A 24,345-nucleotide genomic window follows, 5' to 3' on the forward strand; every position below is an offset into this window, starting at 1 on the left:
CCAGTCTTAAGCAAAAGCAGATTAATTGGATTAAATGTCTCTGAAAATGAAAAAAAAAAAAAATCAAATACTATTGCTTGATGGAATATGGTCTTTGACATGACTTGAGATTGGCCAAACCTTTTTCATCAGTGGTCTAATGGTGGCAATGTTTATGTTTTTTTTGTTTCTGTATGTTTTAATTGGTTGTTGCAAGCTGCATGGGGTTTTCCTTGATGAAATAAAGCAAACCCCCTTTCATTGCCTGATCATAGAAATGTCCAAATACATTTTCTTTTTCGTTTTTTGACTCTAACAGGGGTTATCTATGTTGCAGTCGTGCTATAAATGCAATTTCTATTTCCATTTATCTTTGATTGAGTCTTTTTTATTATTTTTTATTTGTTGTAATAGTGGAACGGCAGTGATAGGCATTGTGCAAGAACCCGCTGTACAATTAATCATGTAGAAAAACAATGCTTTTAGCCATTAGTTTCCATCTTAAGCAATTTATTAGATTACATTGTACATGGTTATTTTGTTTCACTAATAAATTATACATTTTTTTATCCATAAAACTGGAAACTATGGCGACAGAAAGCATTGAGTAAGGTTTGTCATCAAAATAATCAGTTTTGATGATTATGTGAGGTATTTGGACAAGCTGGGTTTGCATTTTTTCATCACCTGCTTTAATTCCATCTGTGTGCTTAGGTTCCACTTTCTGGTCCAGCATGCGTTGTCTTCCCACTCTGACTTTTTTCATCTTGAGCAGTGCTAGGAGTGCTAGATTTTTGGTGTATTGTTGTTTTCTTGGTATATGATGTGCTCTGTCGTTATTGTTGTTGTTGCTGCTGCTGCTCAACCTTTCTGGAAGCCTGCAGAACTCAACGTAGGTCCCAGCATCTCTCTCACTTACTGACACTGCATGGCTGCTGTCTCTCACATTAACGATCCTTCTCTCAGGAGGAAGGATGGTGTCACTGATCAGAATGAAACGACTGAGAGCCAGGCCAAGCTATCTGTGCAGCTCTAAACCATCACTGTAGTCTCAAAGGGCTCCACAACAGCCACAATATGAGAGGAAAATTTGGTCTTCCAGCAGTTTTGGTCGCATGTACCTGTAACATGATGAAGATGCTGAGATTTTCCAGGCTCTTCCTTGTAACAATGAGTGGAATTAGTGGGCATAACGGACTAGAGACTCACTGAAATGAAACACACTATAGCCTGATGTTGAATTATTTAGTGCGTGCTGTCTGCCAAGGCTAAAGTTAAGGACTTTTGGTTTGGACTGTCCCACATCCACACTGTGATTAGTTCAAAGGGGACTCACTAAAATATTTTTTTGCCTGTCCTGTCAAAAATCATCAAAGTTTAACATACCAGATCAATGCTGGATGACATATTAAAGGAGACATGACAATACATGAAACTATGTCTCTCTCTAAAAAGTGTCTACTTTAATGCCCCACACAGTTGTGAATCAAGTCATTGTTCTTGGTGCTTTGGATCTTCCATCTTCTCATGTGTGTGTCTCTCATCCTCCACAACTCAAAGCAGTGGTTCCCAACATGGATGGATGAAAATAAACTGAATGGGTGTAAAGTAGGACTGAATCAGGATTTTCAGAGTCAGCTCTGGGATTGAGGCAATTTTGAGACCCACTTGGTTTGTGAAGCTGACGGCCAGCCCTGCTGTTGCTCCTGCTCAGCTCTGTGGACAATGAAAAGTACAGTGATGCAACTGACAAAATGCAAGTCAGGTCTGGGTCTCCTTGACTGATAACTCTTAACTGATGAAAACATCGACTTTTAGGGGGAAACCCCAGCTTTAAGTCGGCGGACATGCGGCCCGTGACCTGATGCCCCAGGGAACATGTGGATCCGGAGGCTGGACCAGTTGGAAATCACTGCTTTAAACCATGCACACCATTATAGTACATAACTGTCACGGGTATGGCAACATTTGCATTAAGCTGAACAAATTCGCTTCATATTTCACACCAAAACTGGATATGATATCACAGTTATTGTGGCTCTGAGCACAGTTTCTGTCTCACAGCTGACAGCAAGCCATCAAGTCTTTATGCCTGCAGATTGTGTAGCCTGCAGGCATGATATAAATGGCGACACCACTACAATCAATCAATCATTATTTTTTTTTTAACCAAAGATGTTGCATCAAAAATAGATTCGACTATTTCTTTCAGCTAAACATATGGATGCACAAATCAAATTCAAGGAGCATGAGTGAGCAAGCTTCTTTGGAAGAAACAAATTCTTGAGTTTCTCATTTGCATGGGTTCCAGAGGTAGAAGAATGACAGGAATATTCCTGAGTTTAGGTCTCAAGCCTGATCATACCCTAACATTGATTTCTTGTCTTTCTATTTCACATACGCCAACCTTTCCTCCTTCATTCCTTCCTTCCTTCCTTCTTTCCTTCCTTCCTTCCTTCCAGGACTTTTTGGGTCAGACGTTCTGTACTCTTGGGGAGATTGTTGGATCACCAGCCAGTCGACTGGAGAAACCTCTGGGGTGAGTAAGAGCTTCAGCCAATTTCTGCACTGCCTAAACACCCTTCGCTCCAAATGTGATTGCGGAGCACCATACTGTGCTAAGACTTAAGAAAGAAGAAAATTGCTTTGGAATCGAATACAATGGCAATTCTTAGGTATACTTCATTCATACTAAAAAATTCATAGAAATAGACAGAAGTAGGTGTTAATTTGTTTTGTAGAATATGAAGGAGAGGACAACACCGCAGGGAAACTAATTTAGTGGCATACAGAGGGGAGTGGGTGTTCAGAAGTAAAATGGCAGCATGAGGGGGAGGAGGAGGAGGAGGAAGAAGAGGCACAGGGGTGATTTAGAAAGAAAAGAGAGGAGAATACATTGATCAGACAAAGGAGGAGAGGAAGGGGGGGGGGGCAACACATCCTACAGATGTTTTCCACAGATAATTATTGTCATTAAAGTAAAGGGTGAAGCGCGGAGCAAAATTACCCAAATTACTGATCGACTCTGAGGCTCGCGCCCTTACATTGGCTGAGAAAAATGTGGTGTTAATGAGGTATCCTGTAATCTGTCTTTAAACATCTATCATTTGTCATCTCCATTAGTCTGCGGGCTGAAGTCATTTAAATGTCACATTGAGTGAGATATGCCTGTTCTCAGGTCTGAACATGTTATTGTAATTGAATACTGACATTCAACTTTGAATTGTGGGAGACATCATTGCCATGTTCTAGGATTGGTTTAACATCTGACACTCAACACATTCACAAACAGAACATTATCACTCTGTTACTGATTCACTCATTGACCTGTTGATTGAATAATCTTTATATTAATTACTGTAAGTGTTTAATATGCAGTACTGTCAGTTACATAAAGGAAAGCAAATAGAGAAGAGATGTTACGCCTAAGACCCTGATTTTCCATTGGTTGGTAAGATTATATCAACGTATGTTGCGATGTGTGACACCGTGATATAGCAACACTGAGCAACATTAACACTGAGTTGACAGACACTTGCATATGACACCTGTGTTCACAGATACAGTAGCATGTTTCAGGCATCATATCTATGTTTTGACTTGACCATCAATGAGTTCCTCGCTTCTCAGATACACAGATATACTGTCTGTTATCATTATAAAAAGAGGGATTACTAAAGATGTCTCCCCCTACGGCACACACCTGATGATGGCACAGGTGCAAAACTTTTCTGACAGTCTGTGTGTGTGTGTGTGTGTGTGTGTGTGTGTGTGTGTGTGTGTGTGTGTGTGTGTGTGTGTGTGTGTGTGTGTGTGTGTGTGTGTGTGTGTGTGTGTGTGTGTGTGTGTGTTGTGTGTGTGTGTGTGTGTGTGTGTGTGTGTGTGTGTGTGTGTTTTCCCCATAATGCATGGACTGTTGATGATGGCTACCTAAGAGGATTTTAGCAATGCAAATATAAGTGCGCCCTAAGCCTCTATCATGAGTGCATAGACCTTAATAATGTTTTTACAAGTTTATTATCAAACTATTTCTTTCTGAACTGAGGCTTTATATAGCATGGTTGGAAAAGGAAATAGAACTCTTGCCAATTTATTCGTTTTCAATTTGAGACACATTGCAGCTGAGAGATAACACAACTGCTTGCCAAATTTTTATTCTTATGACAGTCTTTCATCTTTCTTTAGAGGGCACAAAATAAAGCTCTCCGCGTAGTGGAAACCTCTGCAACCAACTGACTGATCATTCTACGTAATTTGCATTTGGTTTGGTTTCATGAATCAGATACAGAAGGTGAGTTAGGATTGGTTCAATTCGAGGAGTGACGTGTGTGACGTGTGTGTGTTTTGGTGGATATGTAAATCAGTTTCTTTGAAAGCAAACACCGTCAGATAATAATAACAAGTGTGATTACGTTCAGGACTTGGACCAAAACTGTCGTTTAACTTTTTAAGTTATACTGAAGAAGCTGTGTAGCAGCTTTGTTTCATCCTTTTTGAAGGAGAAAGTTTCAGAGATGGAAGAGCAGTGAGAAACACACACACATAAAGTGATGCATTGCCCTGGTAGATACGCTACCCAGTGGAGTTTCTGTGGTAATGAAGAGTGATTCATATTCAATAGGAATATGAATCAAGACGTTTGGAAATGTCAAGACATTTGTCTAAGCTGTGCTTAGCCAATGGGAGAATGTCTTATATCCTTTGTTTGTTTTTCATATCTGTATCAACAACTCCTCTGCCTTTCATTTCACCTGCTTACACAAGACTTAATGGAATAACTCTTGGAAGTGAGTGAGGAAATCTCTGTCTCTCTGAGTAACCCCTTACATAAATGTGTGAATTATTATGTCACTAATATACAACTGCTTCTTTTTCTTTATAAATGGAAATAAAATAGAAAGTGCAGTACATCATAGAATAAACTAATTAAATGTATCACAAATCTAAAGTTTGGTTGCTTGACATTATCTTTTCCTTTCCGTTTTCTCTGAGCCACTATGTACTGTACATACACACACAAGATATACATATTTCCTTAATTGATCATGTACCTTGGTTTAATGGCATGAATCCATAAGCTTTTGTCTCTTGTCTCTTTATTTCAGGGCTAATTCGAATGGCTTTAATCTCTCTGAAATAAGTGATAGTCTAATTAGGCAGCAGCCATAGAGGTTTTCATTATGGAAAAAAAGCTCTGTGAAGGTAAAGAGAGAGAACATGAGAGGGAGTGAAGGTGACATCAATGACCATTCAAGAAAGCAATTGTGTGTTTAAGGCACATTGACATCCAGACAGAGACCAACAATGTTTAAATCGCTCGAAACAACCCATTTGCCTGTCTGATTATACACAACACAAGTCTCCAGTAAACAGCAGAAAAGAGGGATTGGAGTAGAGGTGAAGATGCAGACAACAGAAAGCAATATTCAGTGAAAAAGTGGAACATGAATGCATCAAATGAGGGACAATGCAAGCGGTATTCAAACATGGGGTCTATTCATTCCAGTGAAAACCGGTCAGCACATACCATCAGCAAAATACGGTACACCCATAACAAACACACATTTGTATTCCTCTGGCTAAGTTGGACAAACTGCCTGCAAACATGAATGATGCACAAATAATGGCATGAATTAGTGGCTTTCATTGAACTCCGAGTCATGTCAGTAGAAGCCTGCATGTTGATTGATTTTTCAGCTTCTTGTTAGTTTTTGTATTCTGGTATCACAATCTTGAGAAGGCTGAATTGTAAGGCACCAAATTAACACTGATGAGCAATGAATGTATCAGATTGTGTGGCCTTTTGTCAGTGTATTGTTTACTGCAATGTATTATTTACAGATTGTTGTTGAGGCCACTTAAGCACACGGCAAACACACACGCACACACAAAGCCACACAAACAGCAAAGAGATTCATTTGGTGTAAATGTGTATGCGCATATATTCATGCATAACTATGAAAGGGAATTACTTTTTGAAAAGGCATGCTCAGAGTTCTGCGCATGTAATCTTGCTCCTGTCATAAAGTTATAAATAACAAATTATTTTGCCTTTGATGAAGTTTTCAGTGATTTTCAGGTTTTAAAAAACACCAACACCAACTTCATCCACTGATTGTCCACAAACAGAGAGCCTGGAATGAACAGGTAACCCTGAGGACGAGTGAGCCCTGGCAACAGCTGCAATACAGATTTATATATCAAACAAACATATGTAATTGTGTGGTGTACATAAAGCCACTGATTTTACTATTGGAAACTGTTTCCCACAACACAAGATATAGGCCTCATTTAACCTTAACTGACCAATCACAAACAAATTAGAGTGGTGACTGAGAAAATCCACATTTATTTCAAATGAATCCTGAAAAGTTAAGGTTTTACTTGGACGCTAACAATGATTATCATTGTGGTAAAATGTGTCAGTACTGAAAAGTCCAGCCAAGCGGTCTGTATTTGGCCTGTTAACAATGTCTGAGTGGCATAATTTCCTCTGCAATATCACCTTACTTCTCATTAACTCAGCAGGTGTTGTGTAAGGCAAACAGTTATTAAAAAAAAAAAAAAACTGAGCTGATCTTAATTTACTCTGTAGACCCTGTCAGATTTATAAATGTAAAAAGCTTGAGTTTATATTTTTTCATTTATGTTACCTTTATGATGTAAATGTTCCTTTTGAATCTAATTGACAGAAAACTGAAGCTAAGACAAAGGTTTGAATCAGACCATTAATACCATTACATTATTCCATTTACTTTAGGTGTTCCAGTTCAGAGCCCTGCATGGTGTATGCTGCTTCACTGGGAGTGGAACACATGAAGGGAGCAGAGGCACATAATTCATGTCATTAGTTGCACCTGTGTTTGTCCTGCTGTGACAAGTCAAACGTCTACAGTGACATTTTATCAAACCTCCAATACTATCCAGACTGCATTGTCTAATTATAAAAGGGTGTACCTTTTTTAAATCTAGTGGGATTTGTGTTCATACTGTGATGCAGCACGTGAGTTCTCCATTTCCTCAAATGTTAATGAAACAAATTCATAGTGTGTGCATGTGTGTGTGACAGAGAGAAAGAAACAGAGGAAAATAGAGAGCTTCCGCCAAACAAGACATTTGTTTCATCGTAACATCAAAGGCGCTAGCTCTTTTATGATTGCTTCAAATTTTACAGTGCTCTCTTGCCACAGGCCTCAGATGCATATTTTATTAAAGAGATTAAAATTCTCTTGTCATTTATATTTACATAGAAAATGATTTATACAGACAGTGCAGGGCGTAAGCGAGCTGCACACGTGTCATTTATTCACTTTGCCTTTTAATATTTTGGAAAATCTCAGAAAATAAGTGAATGCAAAATTAACATTTTTTCTCTTTATCAAAGTATCATTGATATATGAATTGTACAGTATTTATATTAGTGTCCAGGATTGACAAACCACTGATTTATTGATATGCTGTATCTCCAGGGCTAGATCTACAGTATAAACAACAGAAAACATGCATTTCCTACACATAAAATGATATTTATAGGAAACTGAATGTGCTGTGAAAATTTGTGCACCTAATGCATACTTCATATGTAAGCAGGAGATATAATCTAATATGCAGTCTGATATGTTGGCCAGTTATATTGTGCATCTTCTCACATATCTACAATAAAAAGACAGTTTTAGTGTTTTCAGTTGGACATTTCATTTTCTTGTTATATTCATATCTTTTGTTCTGAGGCTTTAGATGATGATTAAGAAAACACTGCTGATGATTTACAGATGCACGTGTTATGAATTAATGACACTACAGCTGTGGCAAACCATGAGTATTGGAGCTAGGCCTTCAACCCTTTCAGGCACACCAACCCAGGGATGAGATGCGATGGACCCATTATACCATTCTGCACAGCAGCTAGCAGCTCACTCTTTTTATCTTGGTCGCCAGCAACTAGTTTAAAGCTTTTGGAAAACAGTGTGGCAACATGCATAACAATACACTTTTGTCAATATTGAAATGCTGATCATTGTTAGCTCAGATAGATTTTCCACAATGCAACTGTTCAGTTCATTTTACAGAAGTATAATGAATTCAGATTTCCTGGCATGTTAAATTAGCAACACAGCGAAATGGTGGCATCTCCCTACCTTTGAAGTGGTTGTGAAGGCTGATTGACTGTCTATTCCTCAATTATTTATATTTTTTAGTCTATAAGGGTCCAATAATCAAAAGAATCAGCAGGATTTTTCATAAAAGTATTCCAAGTTGTAAATATTGTCATGTGAAGTCCATTACAGACTGTCATGTAACTTCTTCAATTCTATTAAGTTCTGGTTTGGTGGCTTTTCGATATCCTTGTTTGTGTCCTATCACTTTGCCATCTGTATGACTCCTGTCTGTCTGATTCACTTAAGTCCTGATCTTTGGTTTAAACCCCTGGACAGAAAAAGGTAAACCTTGTGACATAGCTCTGGCTTTGAGTCTCCAGGAAAGCCTAGGGTGATGATTTTGGTCCCACACACTATAAATCAAAATGTGACTGGTCAGTTCATCTGCCACTTTCTAAACAAAACTTGGCTATAGGGCTTTCAGTCCTTCTGTCATGCCTGTTATGAAGTCCTAACCAACTTTGTCCATCTGTGGCTATACTGTATCTGGGAGTTGAAACCAAGCGTGTGCACATGTGCAGAATTTAACAACTTTTAGGACTGAGATTCAACACAACCATGCATACACATGGCTCTGTAATATACTAAAACTACACTCTCTACAGTGTGTACACACAGTATGTACACAAAGGGTTTTATGCATCTGGCCCCTGGTATTTCTGATTGTAATGTCGAGGCAAGCTCTTTTTTGAATCTTCTCGAGAAGAGCAAACATTTTTTATTTCTCCCCGGTGAACCATAATTGCAGTACTTTGAAAGGTTGTTGAAAGGCTGGTCAGTAAGCCTAGTGCTTGTGTGGGTGTATGTGTGTGCATGTGTGTGTGTGTGTGTTTCCCTGCATTTGGAATAAACAGCAGCTCACTGTGAGAGGGAAATTTGGCCTATTACCATAAGAAGTATGACTCACTTGTGTAAACATTTTGTTTACAATTAATTTTGCAAAGGATTCTTAAGTTTTTGCTGATCTTGCAGTTAAAAAAAGGCTGTCATTGCAGAGAAAAGCAATAACAGGCTTGAGACAGCAATGAATAGCTGATATGATGGAGAAAAGGTCTGACTGCCAGCAGTTGGATTACCAGCTAATTCCCCATCTATTTAAATTCTTGCTCTTCAACACCCGTAGAGTCTAATGCAATTTAATACAACAGTCACCAACAGATACTACAAGACTCAGGCAGAGAAGTGTTGATTCAACTTTGCTGACTGTATTCAGTGATTCATTGACTTTTCACATGGCGCCAGCAAGTCAAGTATACTATCTACCGTTTGTCTAAGAACCAGATGTTGTTGCTGAGTTTGGTGATCCTGGTATTTCCCTCTAGAAAAAAACTTAGATGGATTATTATGGAATTCAACTGATTAAAAAATCTATCTGTTCAATACAAATTACATTCCCATCAGCCCAATCTGTGCAGTAATTTTTTTTTTAGGGCTAATTAGCAAATGTTAGCATGCTACCACTCTAAACGTCAGCATGTTCGCATTGTCATTGTGAGCATGTTAGCATTTAGCTCATCAGCATAGCTTCATAGTGGCTATATATAAAAGGTACATTTTAATATACATTGTATTTTTAAAACAGTTGAGAAATATGGGCAACTTTACAGTAACTCCAAGCAGCCTGGTCCAGAGCGAGCATACAGCAAGTATGTGATTAGTGTAACATTATATATTAACGTCAAACATTTGAACACTCAGAACTAAACAAAATAAACTTCTAAAGGAAGATGTCAAAATTTACAAGAGGTTATTGAGCTCCAATTGGGTCATATTTCATCTTTTCCCAAAAAATGCCCAAACCCACTTTGAACTATACTTCAAATATTGTATTTATATAGAGCTCTTCATCACAAATATGCCTAAAAGAACCTTGCACACCAATCAATAATCAGTTACAAAACACTACAGCGTACAAACTAACTAAAAACAAGACAGGGCACAATCATATCGCATTTTGGAAAGACATAACAAGCCTCTCTAACTTATTTACAACCTTGAATCCTCAGTTGAATACCTTATAAATGAAAAAAATTGAAATGAACCTTGGGTGAAGCAATTCAGAAAGGGTGTTTTATTGCCTATATTTATTCAGGATAATTTGACTGTGCACACACACTCTTTCTCTCAAGGCAATCCCTGCACCTGCACAGTTACAAGCATCCTGTCCTGGAGCTCACCATAAAAAACACAGTTTACAACCAATGCCCACAGAGTAGCTCCACTGCAGCAGATGGGGGTTAAATGGCCCACTCAGGGGCAGACTGATGATAGGAAAGAAGCCGGAGGAGAATTACTGTCATGCACTTTGTTTTCCCTCACTTTCTCACTCAAACTGAAACCCTCAGACTACAGACACTTTATCTTTCCCTAACCTTCGGGCTGCTACCATCTACAATCTACTGCTCCGCTGTACAATGGTTGTATTTTCATTTTTTGCAGTTCAATAATTCATTTCATGCACACTATTATCCTTTAAAGGAACTGAAATACACAGATCACAAATTGTTGGTTATGTTCATTCAGACCATGTAATTTGACTGGTCCAATAATAAATTAATGTAACCCTTACTGTACATTCAGACCAAAAGCAAACAAAAACAGCCATGGACGCTGTTAAAGTTCTTGGGTGCTTGGATGTAGATGTAGACGACGTAACAGACAACTAGCAAGTTGGTTCAGAAAGCTTGGTCTAAATAGCTCATTACCATAAAGTTGCGTGGACTTAAACACCCACTGTCCAAGCCACACCCCCACCAGGCATGCCACAGCTCGCCACCAAGAGACGGTGGGTCACATAGAAAATGACTGACTTCCATTTTCACAGCTTTCGGTCTGACCAAGTTAGGTCACTGCTGGGGTTGTTCATAATTAACCGCTTAACCGTTAACCGACATTAATAAATTTGACCGGTTACTACTAGCAGTTAAACAGTCAAAATATCCCTGGACATCATTACCATTTGATTTCTCCACCATGGGTCTCACGGTTAACAGACTGCGCACTAGACTAACCCCATAGCATGTTAAAATGGTGCTATTTCTGAAAAAAACCAATAAAAAAATAAAAAAAACAGAAGACAAGTTATGCTATGCTGAGGACTGAGGAAAGCCTGGCCTGCTCATTTTAACTCAATGTCAGTCTGACTGTGTTGCATGAGTGCAACTCTTTGTGTTAGTCAAGAAGTGATTCTGCTCCTCTGCTCCTTTTTAATTGCATGTAGACCTGATCTTTATAATAACCTTGTGCATTTATAACGTAAAGCTTTTTATGCGTTCCTGGATAAGCCGAGAGTCACTTCTCCTGCAACAATGAAGTTCAAAGGACCATCGCCTTGTGTGATGATCTGCCGGGAGGGGCTTTCTCCAGTCTGTCTGTGTGTTTGCTCATCTCTCTCGCTCTCTGCTTAGACACTTTGGATTGTTCCAGTCCACTTCAACCTCTCTGTATTGGTATTTTTTAATGGATTACAGACACTTGTCTATTCCAAGTAGTACATTTTAATCTTATTGGTTAACGGTTAATGGTCAGTTAATGAGCGTCGTCTAAAAAAATCCAAATGAACACCCCTTGTCAATGCGGTGAATGTTCGCTGTGTTGCATTACGTAGATAGAACACTCATATTGAAGAGAAGTGTACAGATATGGAGCACCATGAGAGGAGAGGAAAGACTCTTTTACAGAGAAGACATTAGGAGGGGGCGAGGAGGAGGAGAAGGAGGTGTGTTTGAATGCACTTTGCCTTTTACCGTTTCCGTATTTCCTGAATGTCAGCGTATATTATTAGAGCAGAGTAGTGAAATGGTGGGAAATTATTTGTGAATGTGAATAGAGGCACGTGAGCCGATGAAAAACCAAGCCCGACACCACAGCCTCCTTGTCTCCAACTGTTTGCCCCAAGCACTGATGATGCGACAGCTACAGTGGGATATTAACCACCATAAGGACTTTTGAGATGGGATATTATTCTATTTACAGAGTGTACTGGGATTATGGCTGTCAGTTGTTATATGGTTAAGGATTATACTTAGCTCAGTTTTATGCTGTCAGAGATTACAGATCATCCATAAAACAACACATTTGTTCTGCTTCATTTAAAGGACCCATTTGCAAAAATTTTACATGCATACTGCTTTTGCAAACTCTGCCTCTGAAGCTTTTGCCACACCCCAAATACAATGGAGGTGCATGAAGATTCATTTGTGGTTTTACAAAGCACAATAACTTTTAGAAAACTGAACAGCAACATTTCTTTCCAGAAACAATATTGTTCCAATTACTCTTAAATCACAGATCTCTCTGAAAACAGTTTATTTGTATTATTTATGTGGTAGAAAGAAGCTCAAACTCAACTGCAAGTGTCAGATGTAATTTATGAAAGTGGTGAGCACCACAAAAAAACTCCATCAGTTTAAATTTAGCTCTTTCACTTCATATATTGCACTTCTTGATTAATTGTTCAGCCCTAATTGGCATGGCTGGATAGCAGAAGCTTGACTCCATATACTTTGAGCTAAGAGAAGTTCTTGAGTTAATAGAGTGAAGAGAGGTTGTCCGTGTACAAATATGACTGTTAAGTCCAAGCCCTGAGTAAAACACAGTCTTCTTGACTGCATTTGATGTAACACTTAAGACTGTAAGTACTTTTACAGTTACACATTTTTCAGGTTCTTCAGGCTCAGTTTGAAATAAAATAATGGATACTACATTAAAGTGTCATGTCTCCGCTTTAACTTGAGTCAGTTTACGTCAATATAGAAGGAACTGTGTGGGAGTCCTTTTAAAAGATAATGGCCAAGGTTTAGGGGTTAAAAGGAATTAAACAGAAAAACTTGAAGTGCTTGTTGTGGGGTCTCTCTGCCTTTAGTCTTCAGCAAGTGGGATGCAGCTCAGTTGGACTGTGATCAGCTGATTGACTCGACCAGTGGAGGATTTTCCACCTCTTCACCCTGAAAAGCTCTTCTGCTGCTTTGTCTGTATGTTTAGGATTGTTGTCCTGCTGAATGATGAAATGTCGTCCAATGAGTGTTGATGCATTTGGCTTAATCTGAGCACACAGAATGCCCCTGTAGACCTCTGCATTCATCCTCCCGCTGCCATTGTTTGACAGATGAGGTGGTGGCTTTGGACGCTTTGGTCGCTGATTGTGTATTTTTAAAACTTATTTTGCAGCTGCACTCACTGCTCCCACTGGGAAGGTGACAGGTTACAGTGTTTGTGTGCTCTGAAAGACGTCACTGCACAAAGTGCGAAAATTTGCATGTAGCTGATAAATACCCATGACTACTGCAGAGTCATTTGATAGGGAGTGAATGTCGATTCTAGCCATTAACAGTGATGATAAGATATAAATGTTAGCAGGTTTTTTTTTTCAATGTAAAAGGTTTTTTTCTAAACCAAGCATAAGATTTTCTTGTGCTTTGGTTTTGGCAAACCAACTACCTTTGAATATCTCTGATAGATTTTTTCTTTTCGTTTGAGCCTCAATATTATCTTCTTCACTTGCGTAGTCACTTCTTAACTCCTCATATTGACAGACGACTCCACCTAAATCTAAATGGCAACTTTTAGTAGCCAAACCTCCAATTACATTTGTGCCCCTGCAATTTTAGCACCATGTGTTAAAAGGGCTATATCTTACACACAGTTCCTTCTATATTGATATAAATCTACTCTGGCTAAAGCTGGGGCTTGACACTTAAATGCAGTATCCATTACTTTATATAAAATTGAATGTGCTGAGGCAGAAAGCCTGTAGAACAAAAGAATGCTCAACTGTCCAAATATTTACAGTCTGGACTTTATGTTTGTGGCACAGCATTGGATGCTAGCATGGTCGTTTTTAACAAGTGCTTTCTTTCAGTTGCTGAAAGATAAAAGGTATCATCTGAGTGCATGTCTGTTTTCCTTTGTGTAGCTTTACTGCACTTTGAAAATTGCTTGAAAGTTGAAGGCATTTCCAGTCAGCACTGGGCAATCCAACCTTTGCTATACAGATCCTTGAGTATGAGTGAGTTCAGGGCTGTAAAGTCGAATGCCATCAACATTGATGCTAGCATCATACATGTGTTACATGAGGATAGCATATGATGCTCTCTTCAGTCCTGAGTAAGTTTATTCCAACCTCACCGTCTGCAAAAAACACAAGGCGAGTTGGTCGGATTGTCTTTTTGGCTTCACAGCATTCCTCCGCCAAAGTGATCCAATTTACCACATGCCATCAAAATATATTTCTAAAAAGCTAGAGTCACCTGTGAAATTTGCAAAACAACAATACAAGTAAGTATCACATATTCTGAGTGCTAAATCGTGGGCTGCCCAGATAATTGTGAAATGCACAACATTCTGAGCTGCTGAGAAGCCACACACTGGGAGCGGAGGCTGTAAACATGGCCTTAAGACATGCCTCAGTCCTCCAGTGTAGCGTTGCTGAATGTGTTGGATATGTGTTTGAACTCATGTGGTCAGAGAAGGAGAGAAACAAAAAAAACGAAAAGAGTTCAAAACGCCATAATCAATGTTTGTGAGAGATAGGTGTAATGGAGACTGCAGCAGAATCAGACCTTCTTTAAACAATCTGTCACACCAGGCTTTGAGTGAGCATGTAAAGTATTTTATATCTTTCTGTCTTACTGTCACCAGTCACTGGCTGATCTTTTTACTCCTTAAACCCCTTTCATCATTGCAGCCTCGGTTGAATGATCTCCTCTCTGTCGTCTTGTTTCTCGCACCTAATCTTAATTTATACCTTGGTCTTGAGATCTACTTGGACCAGTCACAATAATAGATTTTACTGGCTTTCTTCCCAGTTTATCAGAATGGATTTGTGCATTCTTAGAGAGCACACTGCAGACTGTAAGATTCAGTTTAGACTTACAGGTAGAAGCTTTGAGTTGTTGGTCAGTGCTTTTTCTTTCCGTCTGTGTCAGCAAAACAATCGACTTCATTATTCATTCAGATGCAGTGATACATAGTGACACCTTTGAGTCACCCATCTCAATCACACTGTTCAGCCCAGTCACTGAGCGGCCCTGCTGGGAGGTTGGGGCTCATGTCCCTTGCTCAAGAGCAGCTCAGTGGTAGGTGTTGGGGAGTCGGATTTTCATTCACCTTATCTGTCCAGACTCGCCCAGCAGGTTTGGAAACTAAACAATTTTAATCTCTCTGCAGGCCAGGTGTGTCTGCCTGACTGTGTCTATTTCTTTATGCTCACCTTTTTCCATTTTCTGTTTCTCATCTTAGCTCTCTCTATTTTCCCATCAGCTCACCTGTCATAAAACCACACATCTCTTTCTGTTGATATGGCTACCAGCTATTTCTAACCCAGACTTTGAGTGAGCCATGCTCCAGTGTGCTTCATCATTACCTATCTAGGATATGCAGATGCAAACAAACACAGGCCATGAAAAAAAAGCTGTAACAGCTCCAGTTGGCGTCTTCTCTGGGTGACATTTTTGTGTGATAAGGCTCCCGTGTATTTTTGGCTCCTCTGGAAAAAGGTGACATTTTGTTCTGTTTATGAGGATTGAGTTTTCAGTTTTGTGAACCCTGGATTTTACATTATTGGCTGCCTTTGTGGTAGAATTATTTCCGCTTGTGACAGGTGCAGGCACACTTTCAAAGTGCGAATAGCTGGTGTAGCTTTATACTAATCATATGCATTGAGACTAGTGTTACCATAGTGACTGGGCCAAGTTTACAGGAAGTGATCATGGAGAATCATAGAGTAATCATAGAGCCAGCAGCACCAGTTACGTAAGTTTAAGCTTGGTCTAATTATAATATAAGTGTTAACTAAGAGGAGACAGAGAATTGTTACTAAATATTTACACAAATTAACAGCACAACTGCTGTGTAGCTAAGTGAGCCATCTGACAAAACTAGCTTGCTAATATTTAACCCGACATATCTGATGTGACACTTGGACAAAATCCTGTTTAATAAGGATGTTAACTAGGAACATTTTCAATTGTGCATCACAAAAATAACAGTACTATTCAAATTACAAAATTTTATACCAGTAACCTAATTACCCCTGGTAATCGGATATTTCCCACTCACTCTAAACTGCATGGAACACTGAATGAGTAACACTGTATACATAAGAAATAAGACCAAGCCACACCTCCATTTAAAAAGTTTTGGCAGTTAATTCCCATCCTAAAATTGTTATTTTTGTAAATTGTCTTAGAGTTTGTGATGATGCTGTGACTCAACTATAGCTGATTGCTTAAATATTAAAAAATATTTCTCAGTTTTAATGGTGCAACTTGAAGCCAGCACTCACAAACACAAAGTTAGTGATGAATTTACTAACCACCTGGTTGCAAAACCTCTTTCCCCCTTTTTGAGAAACAGTCAATTAGAGATTGACCACCAAAAAATGGTGGTAAGAATTGATGACATTGAAATAGTTGTACAGTTTGGTTTAAGATGCCTTACATAAATAATTCTCTAAAAGGGAAAAATGTTAAGTTGGCTGCTCTTAGCAACTGTTACATCAACTTCTGTAGCAACAGAAAGTGAAGTGGATGTAATGTCAGGCTGAATGAATGGTGTTAGTTAAGTCCAATTATCAGGCAGGGTACAAGCCAGTCGGTCTCCACAAAGACACAAACTGACTGACCTCACTGTTACCTCACAAAGTGACCAAAGTATAAAGATACAACAAAGACAAAATTGAAAAAACATTCAAGCTGGAATAAAAGATGAGCAAATGTAATAACCACTATGTGGACAATATAGGTACTATCCCACTGGTAAGGATCCATCGCCAAATTGTCTAAAGCCACACACACACACACACACACACACACACAACACACACACACATACACACACCCATCTGTGTTTTCCTCCTCTGGCACAGTGTGCTAATGGAGCCCTGGAACAGTGGACTGATAAAGCTGTCATACTGTCTCCCTCTCTGTTTCTTTTCTTTCTCTAACACAGAGTGATAAATCAAGTCTCTCCAATGGTATCAGTTCCTCAAAGAGACTTTTGTCTGCTAACACATGCGTTCGCACAGACGTGCACACAATACACACACACTCATCACAGGCAAATACATTAGATTCATGTGCCTCAGCTCAGGCTGAGAGTGGCTATTCATAGCTTCTAAACACAATCTGCTCACCTATCCCTCTCTGCTTTATTCTATTATGTATCTTTTGCTCTCTCTCTCTCTCTCTCTCTCTCTCTCTCTCTCTCTCTCACACGCACACACACACACACACACACACACACACACACACACACACGCTTGTCTTCTGCTCAGATTAGACTACATACCACTGGATCCAGCAGCAGCGCTCTGCCTGCTCTCTGGGGAAGCTTCATTGGTGCCCTGGGTCTCTGTCACAAGAGTAATGTCTGCTCTGGACTGCAGTGCAGGAGTAGGTTATTCCTCCAAGACAAAGATCATACAGTAAATATGAGGTATAGACTTATTTCCTTGGGGGCTTTTGGTGGTCAGAAAAGAGTAATGGCCAAGAGCATAATTACTACTAGAGGGCTCCTTTTCCACATGAGTACCTAACCTCTTCCTCTCCTCGCGCTCTATCTGTCTCTCTTTAGGGCTGTGGCAGATGGGAAGCTGGTGGTTTTTTCTAAGGCTGCAGCTGCCTCTCTGTCTTCTGGGAGCTGTATATTGAATATGGCTGAAGCAGATCTTTGATGGACGTGAAAAGGGCTACAGATAGCTCCTGGCAATCAGGTCACAGAGTTAAAGTGCATTCAAGGCAAATTTTGTTGCAAGTCACTAGCTCTCTTCAGCTCGAGGGACTTATGAGACTCTGCACAGGGTCGTACTAATTATGACAGTAGAATTTGCATTTGATAAACTTAGGGGCTGACATTTTGGGCTTAATTTTGCATACTCTGTTATAAAGCAAAAGGCTCTGGACAATTGACTATTTGCTAAACCCTTCCCCCTAGCAGAAATTAGCTCAGAAATCATAGCTTAGCAAATGTAATTAGACACGACATGCCTGCAAAGGTTTGGCTTACTCTTCATGCACAAGGGGCATGTTTAGCACTCTAATAACAGAGATACCCATCATTTAAAGAGAGAAAACATCAGTAAAAGTGTGCAAAGTGCATGAAACAATGTGTTTATCTGCTTTAAGCTGCAGCCTCCAGCATCTCCTGCTAAACAGGTACCTAGAGTGGTAATCAAATACATTAGCATGTTGGCTTACAAGTTACAGGGTTACAGGGTGCATAAAAACAAAATAAAGCAAAAAGAGTCAAAAAGTAAGTCATTGAATCTAGCTAGGTAGCTGGGTTGTGCTTGTGCTGATTTGATCTGCTACTAACATTTCACTTGGTAAAAATCCCTGGTTGTTGACTGGAAATGACCCTGAATCATCATTCAAAACATTTCAAGTGATAAATCTGCCACCGTTATCATTGTAATTAAGCAATATCACATGAGAGGGAATCCTGTAATGAATATAATCATCGGCCTCGTGCCTATGACTGAATCACAGCCATGCTGACATTCAGTAAAACATTGCAACCTCGAGTATGATATTGCTTTTATACAACTGTTCTACAAGATCCATTTATTAGTTAATCGTAATAAGCAACGGATTATGATTTGTTTGTTTATTTAATCATTTATTTGGTTCTGCTGACAAAAATAGATCCACAGCTGGACTGGGATTAAACTGTTGCCAAGCTACACATAAACATTTTCCTCCACACTAGCTTTGGCAAATTTGTGTAGATCTACATGTTACTGCAGGCCGGCAACTTTGTATCGCGTAGCCTGTGTATATTCTCATTTGTCCAGGTCATAGTATCCTAAAGGAGTTTTTTAAATCGAAAACAACTGGACTAGGTTATTTGTCTGTGAAGACGTTTCACCTCTCATCCAAGAGGCTTCATCAGTTCGTGTACGCATCTGACCAGGCTAGGACTGGTTTGTATCGCGTACATTTATCTTTATGTGTCCATTATTTGTGCACCCAGTGAAATAAGAATGTGTGACAGTCGGTCGGTGGCATGTGTGAGTCAACAGCTTGATCAGACGGTACGTTGCTTCATCATTTCCTCAGTGGATGGTCTCCAATAACATTCTGGCGAGCTTTCAGACATGCAAGACAAGTTTTTTGTTTATATTCTTTATGTTCAGTGACTCATTATAAACCAAAATTTATATACTGGTCTCTATATGTTTATATAAAGCGTCTCATGGATGCCCGCACTCTGCCATGATCGCCCTTGCATTAAATCTCTGTATGGTCTCTCTCTGTATGGCAGTGGCTTCCAAGCTTTGGTTGTTATAAGACGTTTGTGTCCCTGTCTCTTTGCACCTGCTCCTGGGTAACATATGTGACAGCTGGTTTCCTCCCAGGGGAATGGTGGTGTAAGAGAAGCTGTCTGTTGCAGCTGTTACCCTCCTGGGTGGCATATAGAGAGCTTGTGCACCAGGCGGAATTATGTGCAGGTATTTTCAAGAGATGCTTCTGGGCGGAGAGGATTTCCTGGCTCCCACATAGTGCCCCTCCGGTTTTCTCGATCTCTCTCCAGTGGTCTGGAAAGAGACCACTCTTTCTTTTTTGAATGTCATAGTGAAATACTTTGCTCCATTCTCCTCACGTTTTAGGATGAATTAATCAGTTTTTAGATTACCATTCCCCTCTTTGCCCCCTGGTTCCAAAGTGTAACTGAATATCAGACCTTGTTCAGTAAACCTCTTGGATTGTCTGGACTTAGTGTGACAGAATATTTTAAGAAGTGCTGGTCTTCAGGTGAAATTGGAAGGTGGTGTGTTGTTTTGTCTTACCCTGCCCCTCTAATCTCTTTTACGACACCTTTGAAAACATTAATAGCTGATATGAATTCTGGTCCATGAATTGCTAACCAGGGGCTTTAAACCAGCCTGTAGCCAAAGATAGCAGCTCCCCTTTAGTTGTCTAGATGGATCCATAAAACTACCTTAAGATTGTAAAAGCTGTTCTCTAATTTGTCTAGGTCAGTTGATGTCATATGAGCATCAACCTCATCTGAGGTTTGCACATAAAATATCCCGGCTTCTTTCCTCCCCTTTGTCCATTTCGGATGACTCTTCATAATTGAACTTAACTTTAATGTTATTTGTGGCAATACATTCATCAAAGTTTGCTACAATTGAAGGTAGATAGGCTGACGACCATTAATGAAATAACGGTTATTAGAACACCTATAAAGTGGGGGTGATAACGTGTAGTCAAAAGTCTAAGTGATGTTACACTCTATAGCTGTGTTACAACTCGGGGACTCATCTGGTCTTCGACAGCTATGAAGGGCCACACCGTCGTAGACCATGTCCTCCGAAGGATGTGGCCCTTCGTGGCCGTCGAAGACCATGAAAGCCGAACTAAAATGAGACGGTCTGGTCTATGGAGGATTTTAAAAATGCGTCACCAGGTGTGCCCGCCGTTACCGTTGTGTCTCGCAGCTCATGTCACATAACATATAACACATACAACACATAATTCTTTTAGCTGTTGAACTGAGCTGAAACCAAATACCGGTGCGCTATGAATCTTGGGATATGTTGGCCCACGAAGGATCCACCCATTGGATCCTACGTTGCCCAGGAAAAGGACGCATTTTTTTCGGCTGCATTTGAAGGAGCCTTTGAAATGGGACAGAATCGGGCTTCACATGCAGCCTCTGAAGGATGCGGCCCCCTGAATTGAGACACAGCTTGTATCAGCGCTCATCGAACGCCTCTTCTCCAATCAAATCACGTGGTTAGAACCAAGTTTTGTATAAAATGCATTAGATTACATGTGAGAACAGAAGGTGTGCCAGGCTTAGCAAGTAATGGAGCTGGGGCATGGCAAACAGTCATTTGGGTCCGGACCACGAGGTCAGAGTACACGTCAGCTCTCTTTTGTCAAACAGTAGTGTGACTCTTATTCTTTGTGACAATCACAGGCCACTGTAGCTTCATGTTGTCCAAGAGTGGATGACTGTGAGAGCTACATTCTCAGTGTTATTCTAATTTCTACTTTCAATCCTTGAAGCGCAAACAAACAGTGTCTCCATGAAGAAAGGAATAAATCGAATGAAGGATAGAGGGAGGTAATATTTTCCACCACAGCTGACAAAGAAGTCTTTGATGCTGTGATGAGAAGTGACGGCTCTAATGCCCAGGGCAGCCCGTGTTTGAGGGGCTAGGTGAAGTGAAACTGATGGTTCAGGGGTGCCATGCTCCATGAAACGTGCGCGCTTGAGAGGGGTTTGCCTCGCAGGAACATCACCAGCTTGATCCAGGAACCTCTCTGATAGCAAAGGCTGAAATCAAAAGGAAATATCTTTGAACAATGCTTTGTGAGGGTTCGTGTTCCAAGCCATATGCCACTAGCTTATGCATGAAGACGGACAGGGATTAACATTTCTTTCATTGCCTCACTGCTGTGAGAGTGAACATGGTGAGCCCAGTTTTCTGCAGCTTTCTCTTGGGCCAATTTCCTTTCTCACTTTCGTGTCTTTATCAAAGTTTCCACCTACATTTGCAAAGGTAAGTGTAGTTCAGCTGGGTTAATTCATATAACCTCTTTTGTTGGTTAGAAGAAGAATCCAAAGCAAACTGCTGACATGTTAACATTAATGTAAAGATATACGGCACATGCTGCTACATGTCAAGATGAAACAGATGAATGTCATTCAGATGAGAACCTTTATCATGTAAGACATCCATTACGTTACGTGTGGAGAATGTAAGTAGTAGAGAAAAAATACTGTGACACTGATCCATCTCTCCATTCATAGGAATCAGCTCTACATCAGATCTATATATATTTTTATATTGTCTGTGAGGTAAGTGTGACAGGTCTGAGTGGGAGACCTGGGGGCAGTTGTTTATACTTCATGAGGATATTAAAAAAGAAAGATAATAAAATCATTTTAACTGATTATACAATAAGATGTAAAAATGAAAAACAAAAACATACTTCCTATTTTCATGAAAAAATGTAATTTAATAAAAGCAGAACATTTGATCTGGATCTAGAAAGATAACATGGGTAATACGTTTTCTGTCAGATCTGCTCACTTTAATTAGTTTTTTGCCCCGGAGTTTGATTCATTTACCTCAATGCATTGTTCGATCTAACCTCATTTAAAACAGGTAACCCCAATAACAAGAGCATAATATACATTTTCCCCTCAGTAAATACAAAAACTCTCTGCAGTATGTTGGTGGCATGTAGATGATGATTAAATGCATGCTGATATCTGTCAAATAAGTTCAAAACATCATGGCACATCAAGACAGAATATCGACATTACAACTTGTTTAACATTGATGATCTCTGAGCAAACCTCCATATTCCTCCATGTATTAGTCTGTGACTTTAACAGGCCTTAACAGCCATTGAAAGCGTTCATTTTTTATACTGCCGACTTAACAATAGGATCTAATATCTTAATTTGACCAGATAGATTATACTACAATGTGTACATTGTAGTAAATCATCTACCATGAAGATGTTGAATCACAAAAGTTGAGCCGTGTTTTAGTTTTGTGGCGAGCGACTCCCCTCCCTTGGCACCCCTGCTGTGCCAGTGCACCTGTCTCATTGAAATGAATAATGGGACTTTGTTTTCTTTGACACAACACTATTGTCAGTCTGAACACGGCTGGACAGTTGTGTTCATCCTGGTTGTGAGCAAGAGTGTGAAGCAGAACGGACAACCCCCTGCAGACCCATTCACGGCAAATGGCAAACAGGTTTTTCCAGGTGTTTGTTGCCGGGATGAGAGCTCATCCAGCATTGACAGCCTTGTGTCTAATATCTTTGAGCAAAACTCCATTTTCTCTTCCTACAGGCAGCGATTGATCACCTCTCTCTTTCTCCAAGCCGAGCTATCTGTTAGAAAAACAATTTTTTCTGTCATTGTGGATTCAATTGGAACTATCAATCAACTTGACAGATGAGGTTTCCTGCGCTAAATTAACTAATTCAGGGACACTGTTGAGGATTAACCGTTTTATCAGGTTACAGCGCGCTCCGAGCTTAAACCTTGCAGGAATGTGTTTGGGAATCCGCAGACTGATGGGAATACACAGACTAAGCCCAGCCTGTTTAAACATTTGGAGACAGCTATTTTGGCAAATAGCATTGATTTCCCTCCAAAACGAATTAGAGGACTCAGCAGCATTGATGGCAAACAAAGCATTACAGAGATTGGCTGCCATTGTTACGATGATAATTGCCTGAAGTGTCATTTGCTCTCCAACAGAATAGAGGGAAAGTTGTTTTTTTTTTTTTTTTTTACCTTCTGTGTTCGTGGAAATAAACAAAGGAGAACAAAGGCAAAAGAGTCAGAGAAAACACATGCAATGAAATTTGTTTCATACATCTTTATTTATCTGGCTTGTAACTGTGATCACATGGTATGCAGCGCAAACAGAGCGTACAATAATAACAAAACGATGTCACACTGCATGGCTTAAGTCCAACAAATGCTGCTTTGACAAAAGAAGGACCTTTTTTCAAAAAGGCTCCTAGTTTACAAATAACTTTTGCCTTGTCAAACCTGGTAATGTGCTCCTCTTTGAATATGAAATATGTCTTTTCGTCACGTTTCCTCATCTGGCTCGTTTTTTAAATTTAGGTTTTCCAGATGTTTGCTTTGACAGTTTCCACTCAGGCAGATTTTAGAGGGAAATACAATATTAACAACAAACTGAATAATGAGACACATCAGTCAAGTACCACTGTTTCTAATTGCTGCATATCTGTCTCTCGCTGCCTTTACTTCCAGTGAGCCTCTCTACAAACCACAGCTCCGCCACTTTGAAAGACAATGCAGCGTTGTCTTTTGATGCGGCGCGTGCGTCATTTGAAGCATGATGGATGCGGGGTCACTCTCTCTCATACAGGCAGAAGTGGAACAGAGAAGCTATAGCAGCCATTTCAGTTCATTTCTTTGCTTTCCTGGGTGGCTGCTCACTCTTTCCCGCTTCTATTTGATTAATGGCACCGTCTCTCTGGTGGCCGTTGTAATAAAGTCAAATGAGGTCTTGAATAGCTGAGACTTTGTAGAATCAGCAGTGAGTAATTGAGGAGGTGGATGTCTCAGGTGGGGCTCAGTGTCTGCTCTCTGTCCTCTTGGCAATGAAATAGTGTTTCACTTTTCCCTTTGGCAGAGTTAGTGAAGTCAGTAATTGTGTTAGAGAGGCCCTGCTTCACTGCACATTGTTGTATGT

The 24,345-nt window shown here is 39.8% G+C and overlaps 1 protein-coding gene across 3 annotated transcripts in view; it reads left to right on the forward strand.

Annotated features, from left to right (window-relative positions):
* Positions 1-24,345, forward strand: part of cpne5b (copine Vb) — a 122,843-nt gene that overhangs the window by 42,147 nt on the left and 56,351 nt on the right. For 2 of the 3 annotated variants that reach the window (XM_056405238.1, XM_056405248.1), the window contains 2 exons: positions 857-871; positions 2,442-2,518. In XM_056405238.1, coding sequence (XP_056261213.1) covers positions 857-871; positions 2,442-2,518 — 92 coding nt within the window. The remainder of the gene's footprint in view (positions 1-856; positions 872-2,441; positions 2,519-24,345) is intronic. The other variant, XM_056405255.1, reaches the window with a different exon arrangement.

Source organism: Seriola aureovittata, chromosome 2, assembly GCF_021018895.1.
Source record: "Seriola aureovittata isolate HTS-2021-v1 ecotype China chromosome 2, ASM2101889v1, whole genome shotgun sequence".
NCBI lineage: Eukaryota > Metazoa > Chordata > Actinopteri > Carangiformes > Carangidae > Seriola > Seriola aureovittata.